The 11,060-nt window shown below is 42.8% G+C and overlaps 1 protein-coding gene across 2 annotated transcripts in view; it reads left to right on the forward strand.

The window, feature by feature from the left end:
- The window catches only part of INO80 (INO80 complex ATPase subunit), a 64,937-nt gene extending 60,254 nt beyond the window's left edge, over positions 1-4,683 (forward strand). For both annotated transcript variants that reach the window (XM_077784158.1, XM_021533451.2), the window contains one exon: positions 415-4,683. In XM_077784158.1, the coding sequence (XP_077640284.1) occupies positions 415-632 (218 nt within the window). In that variant the 3' untranslated portion in view covers positions 633-4,683. The remainder of the gene's footprint in view (positions 1-414) is intronic.
- The last annotated feature ends 6,377 nt before the right edge of the window (positions 4,684-11,060 follow it).

The raw sequence follows: 11,060 nt of genomic DNA on the forward strand, positions 1-11,060 counted from the left end.
CCTTGAGTTTCATCTGCCCTTTGAATTATCTCACACCAAATATTTTTCCCGTTGCTTTTTTTTTTGTTGGTTTTGGGGGTTTTTTTATGTGGTATTAAGACAGATCAGATAATGTTGTTTATGCTTGGGCTATGGCTGTGGTTTTCCTGCATTGCATCATGTAAGTTACAGTATCGCATTCCAAAACTTGCTAAACTGATGGTAATTGAGCTGCAGCTTTACACCAGCTGAAGATAGCCCAGGGTATAACTGTGAGATGTTTTGTATCTTAAGGAGAGCCTCCTTCATTAAACTGTTGTAAGTCATGAATACAGAATGGTCTTAGGACTGATTGTTAACCTGTTGTCTGCTGTTGAAGAACCACAAGTGGAATAATATGCTCATGTAGAATTTGATTCTCTTTTCCATTGCTAGGCATGTCTGCAAGTAGCCCTCTACAAACAGCAATCATTCGGCCTTCCGGACTTGCAGATTTTGGACCTTCAAACGCCTCTTCTCCCTTGAGCTCCCCTTTGAGCAAAGGAAACAGTATTTGTGGGACCCCCAAAAGCTTAAACCTGACCAGCAGTCTCATAACAGAAACTTCAATTCGGAAGCAAAGCAAAGGTGCCCACACCTCAGGTGGTCGGTAGTAATTTTGAACCCCCAAAGCTTGTCTGAACTGTGTTGGCTTTCAGAGTAGACCACCCTGCCAGTCGAAGGCACGCTAACAAATGCCTTGTTGCTGTCCAGCACATTTGTGGAAAGAAAATCAAAGCACAATGGGAGTGGGTGGTTGATGTGAGCACTTTGATTATGTGTATTCCAAAAAACTATCTTTGCAGACACTGCAAGAAGGAGGGAAGGGAGTCTGGGGTAAGAAAGATCCAACTACTCCATGCAGTATCCTGCAGCTGTGTGTGCTTGAAATCACACCAGTATACTTCCTGTCTTGTAGCCTGAGGTGGAGCCCAGCATTAATTTTGTCCTATGAAATCAGTATCTGAACCCCAGGAGAATCCTGTAGAATCACATGACATTTCTGTCCTGGCAGCTGGTCAGTGAACATGCAGGAGTAATTTGGGGCTGTGCTGAAGATGTGTGATCAAAAAAATTCTTCTGGTGTGGATCTCTGAGTTTTTTAAAGACTTGAAATTCAAAGGAATGTGTCTCAGGTTGTTTCCAGGGAGCAGACTCTTTTCAGCACCATTTGTCAGGAAGATGTTCAGCGCTGCAGAATACAGGGAGCGCTGTCAGGCCTCATGAGAGCAGCAGCACAGCCTCTGCTTCACACAGTGGGAGAAACTGCAGGCCAGTGATTGGTTTGCATTTCAGAGTTCTCATCAGCACGAACACTCACCATGTTCAGAATTATTTCTCTCATTTTTAAGGTGCACAGAACTCTTAAAAGCTTAGAAACAAAATAATGCTCTATTTATACAAATCTCGAGAAGGAGGAAAACTGAAGTGTTGAGGAGGAGTTTGTGCTGCTCCTCTCACCGTGCCGTAGCAGAGCATGGATCTTCAGCTTGCAGTGCTGTGAGAGGAGCAATGTAAAACAATCCTGAGAGAGGGAGAGGGAGAGAACTGTGCCATTCCCCCTTCCAGCCAAATCCTGGGAAAAAAATTGTCTCATATCCCAGCCATCCCATTGACTGTTCCTGCAGTGTGTTTTCCCTTCATCTTTGTGGTCATCACACATACTGGAGTGGTTGAGCTCCCTGCAGTGTGGGTAGTAGCTGTGTCCCATGAGGCTGATAGAAGGCAGTGCTGCCAGCACCCATCCATGTTCTTGTTCCCTGGTTGTTCCTTCCCCATTCTTGATGCACAAATCCTGCCCATAGCCCCTTGCTTTGCTGTAAGCGTTGTCTGCATTGCACTGAGATTTAGGTGTGGGACAGTTGTTCTGTCTCACACGTTGAATTAAGAGGCTGTTCTGCCGGGGCACTTTCATCCCTTGAGAGAAGCAAGTTGAGTTGCAGGTCTGGGCTGTGACAGTAGAAGATGATTTCTTTTTTTATTATTTTAATTTTTTTCTGACCCCAAATCCTTTGCCTGGCGTCCTTCAGTGTAGAGCAAGTGCTTCCTGTTGGTTCTGCCTCTAATTTGCACACCTGAAAATAGCAGAACTGAGCTTAGTTAGATTGATTTTTGAACAGATTTGCAGGGCATAATTGAGGGGGAGGTGATGTTTAATTAACTCATGAAGACTTCCCCCTTCCCCTTCTATTCACATGTATATATGATATTTAGAGGGAATCAGACAAATGCCAAGCCTTTTTTTCTCTTTGAATGTGCTGTCTATTTTTGTAACTGAACTTGTACATATGTATAAAGAGAGACACATCTTTCTTTTACTAACTGGAGGAGAAAATCTTAAATAAAATGGAGTGAGATAATTTTATGTAAATCAGTGTCTTTGTGGTTTTTGTGCATGTAGCTGTATGAATGAGAGGATTAGGGAAGGGAGCATTGGAGGGGTGTGCATCTGGAAGTGCTTCTGGAGACAAACGCTGCTCCATGTAAACTTCTGGAGTGTCTGTGCTCTGGCAAGTATCATGTTTGTAACCTTCTTCAGTTACAACTGTACCCTTATCCCATGTTTGTATTCACTGATTACCTCTTAATCTATTTGGAGTAAGTGTGCAACAGGTCACAAGAAAACAGAAGCAACTATAATATTAAACAGTACCTCGACTTCAGTGGTTGAATTCAATACAGTTGATTGTTGAGACATCACTCTCTTACAGTTGTTTTTTCTTATTTTTTTCTTTCCAGTGGGAGTTAAAAGAACTTTTTTATGCACAGTCTCAATCTCCAAATTGCTAGACAGTTGTATTAGATTATAATCCAAAGTGGAGAGGAAAAAAAATTATAATTTTAAAAGCTTGCAAAAATGTAGTATGTCACATGCTATACTTTTGGAAAATTAAATTACTGATATTTAAAACACTGATAAATATTAAAATAAAAATATTTATTTAAGAGTATAAATATATTTAGTGCATGTTTCTAAAACTAATCATTAAATATATTTTACATAACATAAATAAAAATAAAAATATTTAGAATAATTTAATCTTCAAGAGAAACATCAAATGACATCACAAGTTATGGCCAAAGCAGTGGTAGCACATCTGCTTGCACAGTTTGTGTCAGTCCAAGAAGTTCAATAAGATCTAACATAGTTGTAAAATAAATGAACTGCTAGATCATATTCAGTTCAATTTCTATAAGACATTACATTTCAACATTCTTGGTATTATGCATGATAAGAGAAAAGATTCTGTGATAGTAATCAAGGAATTGGGAAAAATCATGTGATGGCTGTCCTAGTCTAATTTCTTGGTTTGGGGAAGGAAGTAGTACTGTAAAGACAAAGACTGGGAATTTTTTAAGAAGGTGGAGATAGTTTTGTAATCAATACCTGGGGAATGCTTCTGTTGAAGTGAGCAAATGGGTGTGCACACTGAAGCTTTGTTCTTTATAATTTCATTTGAGCATCTTTTCACTCTGTGTCTTACGCACTTATATGCATTAATGGCAGAGAAATTCACTTTACTCCAAGAGATAAGGTATTTGCTAAAGGTGGACACAGTGATTGAATGAACTGAGTTTGTTCATTGAGCTGGGAATGGTGAAATAGCTGTCAGTATGGTTTGGGGAATGCTGGGAGTGCTGTGTACTCATCATGCTAAGTTGATGATAGCATTTTCCTCACTGATTACTACAAAACTGTTAAATACAGTTCACAGCTCCTGTTGAAGACATTTAAAGGTGATAATTTTCTTAGATCCTGAGAAGTTAGGACTTTTAAGTGATGTAGTGTCTCAGCCTCACATATTTTATTAGTTTACCCTACAAGGGTTGTCTAGTTCAGAAGGGTCCTAGAACACCCTTTGCCCCCTATCCTGCATTTTCTCTTTTCTATTATGGCTCAAGTCTGCTGTCCCTTCCGTTTAGCCAGCCACTAAAATTCCTTTCCTTATTCTGCAAAGAGATGCACATGTTACTGCAGGATGGTTTGAACCAGGAAATGTTTTAATTCTTCACTTTAGGGTATTATTGCTGCACTGTCCAAATGTGGTGAATTTCTGTGCCTTCTCCCCTCTCTGTTGCCTGCTTTCTCCACCACAGTGTCCCTGCTCTTCGCTGTCTTGTGTCCCCTTTGTAGAAAGCTGCCTGTATGCCTATCTTGCTTTATTTACATATCCCCAAAGTACATCCTTCAGCAGCATTTCCCAGTGGGGGAGGCACGCAAAGCTCAGTGGGAAAAGCTCCATGCAGCAGGAATAGGGATCTGCACTACTTTGATCATAGCTCAGGAACAGCTAAGTTGCAGCTGAGAGAAAGAAGAGCACAGTTGATAAAATCACTCTGGGGCAGGATGTGGATCAGTGTAATTTGGGAAGTGCTGCCCTGTGACCACTTCACTGCATGGTCTGTCCTGATCTTCTCAGTGAGCTGGCCTGCTTCTGCTCCCAGATAGACTTCTTCTGCCTCCATCTTTCTTTTTTTTGTTGACTCTCCAGTCTGAAACACACATTATAATTCTCAGGGAGCCTCACAGGCATGTCTTGTGGAAATTTCTGTTAGAGTGGCTGGAAAACAATTTGTAGTTCACTACCCAAAGGGATGTTTGCTTGCATGTGAAGTATAACTGAGACATACATGCTAAAATAAAGGTAATAATATCTTACACTCCTTAGACTTGTGAAGGATTTCTTTTTTTATTTGCAGCCTGCACCACTTGCATAGCAGTGAATGAGAGGGAAAGGGATGATTCAGCCTTTCTCTCAGGAGCATCTGTTAGGACAATACAGATGGCCCAGCTCTCAGATTCGACCAGCATATCTGTAGAGTAAACAAGTTGTTCTTGTAGCACTCACATTAGCATGTGCTCCTCTGAAAAGCATCCAACAAATGCCTCTTGAAATGGAGGAATGCATGATAAGATGACTTGGGTTTCCTCCAGCTTCAGCCTCCTCTTTGCTCCTACCTACCCCTTCAGAAAAGTGAAGTTACTCCAAAGCTAATGGGCCTTCCAGGCATTTTGTACTGTACTCTATTTATAGAATACTCTTCTAGGGGCATATGAGGGAATTCCTTTGCATCCTAAGCATGAGGAAGTGTTTCAGTACTCAGGTATGAAACAGTAACTCCTTCCTTCCTCAGCTGATGAGCATCCCTGATAGAATGAGGGATGAAAACATTGGAACGCCACTTTTGTGTCTTCTTAAGTTTCCCGTGGACTGCCAGTTCTGTTAGGTCTACTGTACTTAACAGGCAACCATGTGAGCTTCTAAACATCCAAGCACTACAGTATCCCTTGTCATCTCTGTGACTTTTTTTGAAAGTAGTTGTTTTTCTCCTCCCTGTCCTCAACCTTATTCAACTCTTTTTAAGACCCATGTGTTGTCTTTAGTGCTTTTGCTTGGGAGGGGAAATGCTTCTGTCTAAAGTGTTAACTTTCAAATGCATGACCCTTATGCCTTGCACCTCTGTTGTGAGGACTGTGAATTAAGATAAAGCTAAACAGGAAAAGAAAAACTCTTACTGTTGCTCAGAGATTAGAATTTATTAGGAAGTTTACTATGGATTTGGATTGTTTCACAAAACTGATTTTTGAACTATTTGTTAAATTTATTATAATATTCATAACAAGAAATTAGCAGCTTTTTTCTCAAGATGTGTTTAAGAAATGCTCTCCTATTAGGTGAAGCAAATCCTGTTAATCTCACCTCTTATCTGTTTCTGTGGTTCCTCTACATCTTAACTTCCCGACTGGATCTTCCTCTAGGAAGAAATACATTACAAGTGGGAGCCCTCCATCCATACCTTGGTAGAATGTCATCTGTCTTTCAGGTAACTGTCGTCCAGGTTTCTTTTCAAGTGTGGTGTTACAGTTTCCCTTGATGTTACAGTAGAGTTCAAATACAGAAATTCTCATTTTTATTCAGTTTAGTGAGTACATTTTGGAGTTTTGCAGCTGCTGTGCAGACAAGTGGTTTTATGATGCTTGTTCTTCAACAGTGTTCCTGAAGAATTCCCCTCCCAGGTAAGCTCTCTGCTGAGGAAGAACTTTATGTTTGCTGGGAGCAACTATTCTATAATTCACAGTCTTCTGTAATTCAAGTAACTTTCCTCCATAGATAAGTCAAAATTTGTGTCAGGATTGGTCTAAACCCATCTGAATTCCTCACAGAAGTGCTTCCAAAGCAGTCACCTTTGGCAGCCCTTGTGCATCCCAGTCAGTCAGAAGCGGCAGCACAGAGTGCCTGTCTGTATGTCACTCAGCCTATGGAAGGCTGATGGGGGATTTTTTAAGAATGGGAGAGTCAGCACTTTTCACCTGTAGTTGGCTGAATGTTGCTGTGGGTTTTTTTTAAACTTCATTAAGGTTTTGGCATGTGACTGCAATTAGCTACGTGCTGATCAGCAGAGCGTGCTGCTGCACAGTAAATGCAATGGCACGTGGCCCAACACACCCTTGAGTGACGCTTCATTGTCTGTGACAAAGCTCCCAGGCTTTCCTTTGCAAGCAGGGGAAACAGAAGAGGTGCTCAGGTTATATGAACCATCAGAGAATTTCGAAAACCAACTAGCCAGAAATCTCTTGGGGGATTACTCCATGTATCTGGTGGGTGCTAATGGGAGGACTCTTCTGAGTCTTGTTCTTGCTGCTCCTGATCGTTCTTAGAGTTCATGTGAATGCTTTTTTGAACAATGTCAGCATTCCTGCAGACCTCCCTCTTCTTGCCATTTAATCGAGATTTTTCTTTGATTTATTTACAGTCATAGTCCTATGGTATTTCATAGAACTATAGAATGGTTTTAGTTGGAAGGGACCTTGAAGATCATCTACTTCCAAACCCACTGCTATGGGCAGGGACACCATTTTTGTATCTACTTCCAAACCCACTGCTATGGGCAGGGACACCATTTTTGTTGAAGTGGATCTCGAAATAGCTCTAAAGATGCCTAATGAGACATTCCAGTCTCTGGATTTTAAAGGCCCCTGACATAGTAATTCAGCTTCATAATGTCTGTTTATCCAGATGACTGCAGTCTTTCATCATTCTCTGCATGTTCAGAGTTTGGAAGAAACTACTGTAACTAAGTTGCAGTCACAAATTTAGTGAGATATTTATTTAATCTGGTTAGCACAATAAGAACAATTTTTCTTAGTATTCTAGTAATTTGACACTCAGATCAATTCCAATTGACTAATTGGAAGCTTACAGTGTGATTCTGAATCTGTAATGCACAAGGAGGTTTCTAAAACAGTGTTGATGTGGGACTGAAGTCCTGACAATTCCTTTTATTGGCTGCTTTCAAGTGCTTTACATGATTTCAAAACAACCAATCATGAGCTTTGCAGCTTCCCTGGCTTTGATAACTTGCTGTTAGTATATGCAATCAGGGGTATATATTGTATAATTAATGTAATTCAACTTCACTGCAGTTTGCTGTAGTTTGTATCATTGTGTCTGTGTGGAATCAAGTAACTAAATACTAAGATTGAAAACTAGTTTGGGAGACTATTCACAGACAGATTAGAGAAGCCTAGCTCTGCTTTGCAATGATATAATTGATAGCATATGGGAAAAGTAATGTTTAAATTTTTAATTTAGACCAGATCTCATGTTTGAGGTGTTACAGGAATTAACGCAAGTGAGAAGTTTGGAACTGTCAGCAAGTAAAAGAGCTTGAGATACCGCAAGAAATGTAAGTGATGCCTATAAAGCAAAAGCACCCCAAGTTTTATAAAAATGTGTCTCTGCTGAGCTTAAATTTTAGTTGCTTTGATATGTAAAAGTTGAAGAATACTGAGAGCAAATCACTAAACTTGCAACCACAAAGATCCTCACTGAACAACCTCAAACATAAGAGTATCCATGAAAATACAAGATGACTCTTGCATGTTTGCATCAGGATGTAGTGCTGATTACAGGAGCACACACTGTTTCTTTTCCAGTGTGGTATCACTGAACACCCAATGTACAGTTCTGAGTACTCTGAAAAACATAATCTCTCAATATTTCACAATGTGCTTTGAAAGTCACTGTATGCTTTTGAAATCATATTCTTGATGTCTTGGCTCCCCGTCTGTACAACAGAAATTACACTTCTTCACAAAGGTCTCATGAAGAGGAATTTAAGCTTGCCAAGGTGCCACAGTGATGTGCAGATGTTGCTATAGTGATTTGCCAGAGAAAAGTCAAAGTGAGGAACAGTCCCCCCAGCATTTGTGTGCATAAAGACACAAACAAATATAGGACCATACAAGAGAAAAAGGAATTGAACTGCTGCTCATTTTCAAGGTCCTCCCATCAAATGAAACAAAGCAGCAGTCTTCTGGGAAAAAAATAGGGGATATTTATTCTGCATGAGCCTAGTTACTTTTTCCCTCTCAGTCCTGAACTCATCTGCCCTCAAATTATAGGATGTATTCTCAGGAATAGATTCAGTATATATGTAGTTCAGAGACAGAAATGCTTCTAGAATCAACTGTGCTGTGCAGCAGCAAGAGGCACTTTAATCTGGTTCCTGCCCAACGTGTCCAGAGGTAATTGAGTCTCTTAACAGCTGCTGTCAAAGGAAAGATGAAAAGCAGTATCTATCATAGCTGTGGGGACCTGGGCACTCCTGCACTTTTCTCTCTCTTAAGATGGGATTGTGTGTTTGTGGGGAGAAACAACTTGAAGTAAAACACTCTTATAAAGCAGAGCAAAATGTACAATCAAAGAACCTGCTAGCTGCTTGAAACATACTTCTGCTCAATTTTACTTCAAGAAATGAGTGCTTCACTGGAAAACAAGAATAAGTGAGATATTTCAGCCCATGACGCCAGTAGAAGCACCCTGAGGACAGAGCTGCTGACGCCAGCTGTCTGTAACAGGATCTCCCACCCCTGTGCACCTCCAGCACGTCCAGCAGCGTGTCAGCCGCAGGCCGGGGAGGTCGCTTGCAGCGCCGGCTGTCGCTTGGTGCTGTGACACGTGGAAGCACACGTGTCAGCGCTGCCCGGGCGTGGGCAGGCCAGCGCGGCTCCCTGCCTGCCTCCCTGCCTCCCTGCATCCCTGCCTGCATGCCTGCCTGCCTCCCTGCATGCCTGCCTCCCTGCCTGCCTGCCTCCCTGCCTGCCTGCCTGCCTGCCTCCCTCCCTGCCTGCCTGCCTGCCTGCCTGCCTGCCTGCCTGCCTGCCTCCCTGCCTGCCTCCCTCCCTGCCTCCCTGCCTGCCTCCCTCCCTGCCTCTCTCCCTCCCTGATTCCCTGCTTCCCTCCCTGCCTGCCTCCCTGCCATGGCATCACGCTCTTCCTCGGTGTGGACTCACAGTTTGGAAAGGCTGGTACGCTGGTTAGACAAGGAGGGGATAAAAAGTTGCTTTAAAAAGTTTGTTTTCTAAGTGTTTTCAAATGTCACATATGGTTTGTGTAGACAGAGTTTAATATCAGCAGGCTGGCTGGGTCCCCCTCAGGCGGCTGGTTTGTAGACGAGGTTATAATTGCTGTAAAGTGGGCTGGATGTGCGTCTGTGAAATGACTTCCATGTATTCTGTGCTGTTGGTGTCTCAGTCCTCAGGCTCAGTTTAGGACAAAGCAGAGAGCTGAGGCCAGAAGGTAGTGAAAGCTAGTGCTCAAGCTATCCTGGACCATTCCCTAGCCTCCCTTCACCTGGAATGAGGGCCCTGGGGCAGGTGTGGTGCCGTGCCAGTGAGCACATCCCATGGTGGTGTGGGCAGGTGCAGGGAAGCCCGCGGACTGCAGAGACAGAGATGTGGCTGGCAGTGCAGAGCGTGGCAGGTGCCCAGTGTGCCAGAGCTCTCTGCTTGCAGGGCACAGGTGAGCTGCACGTACCCAGCCTGTGCCCAGCCAGCTCAGGTTTGGGTTCATCATGTTTCTGAATCTGAGGCTTGCTAACCAGCACAGGTACATGAAACCTCTCCCCTCCAAGCTCTCCAAAAGTCACCCTCTGCCTTGTCTTTTTGTGAGTGAAACTCTTACAGATTTCCAGCTGCTTCAATAGCTGATACCTGCTTGTAGACAAAGCAGCACTTTGGGGCTTGCTCCTGCTATGTGAGTCAGCAGGATCTGGGTAGTGGGATAAAAACTTCCCCTTTCCTTTGGTGACAGGGGTTTTAAGTGCCGGTAGTTACCAAGTGTCTACTCAGTTGTCAGGCTTAGGCCAAATTGATCCCTGGTGGTTTTAATTGAAACTTCATGGAAATGAGTCCTTTTAAAACACTGAGGTGAGGGAGGCAAAAAAGCAGAGTAAACAGGAGGACATAAGAGAGAAGTCTTTGTTCTTGTGTTCCCAGAGCAGCCCAGCGTGGTCTGGGAACAGTGTGGTGTCCCCAGCTAGGAAAACAGCACCTCTGTCTTTGAACTTCCCTGACCTTTTACATTATTTCAGTCTCATTCTCTAGAGTTCAAGGTACTGGCTGTGCTTCAGGAATTCACAAGCATAAACACTCATCAGTGTGGCTGGCACTACGATGAGATGAAAAGGGAGTTGAGAAGGGATAAAAAACATCCAAAAGCCAAACAAAAAGCATACAGGGTTTGTAAACAAATCATGTAGAGTTTCCCCAGTGCTGCCCAGAATGCCCATATCCTTCCGCCCTCCCTCTACTCCAGGACTCAAGGCTCCTTCAAACCCACAAGGGGCTTCTCTTGTAATTTTAATACAGCATATAAATCAGGGAGGTTTTCACTTAATGCAAGGCAACTAAGTTAGTAGGAAATTCCTAAGTCCTTTGAGCGGCAGCTAGCTTTGTTGCAAGTGTAGTTTTTCCACAGCTTGACTGTAAATCAATTTTGTTAATCCCTTCCTGTTCCTCCCATGCACAAGGACTGATTTTGTACTGAGCTGGGCTGAGTGCTGATGGCACATCACTGCTCAGTCATGCACTGGGGCTGTCCTTTTTATGCTGCATCACTCCTTAAGTTCTAGAAAACATTTGGACTTGGTGCTACTGAAGTCTGTGGCCTGTGTGAAAACTGGCAGCATCAAACTGACAAAGAAGTCAGACTCGGGGAACATCTCCCATCCAAATTCTGCTCATTTGCTTTCCTTTC

Source organism: Lonchura striata, chromosome 6 (genome assembly GCF_046129695.1).
Source record: "Lonchura striata isolate bLonStr1 chromosome 6, bLonStr1.mat, whole genome shotgun sequence".
NCBI classification, from domain to species: Eukaryota; Metazoa; Chordata; class Aves; order Passeriformes; family Estrildidae; genus Lonchura; species Lonchura striata.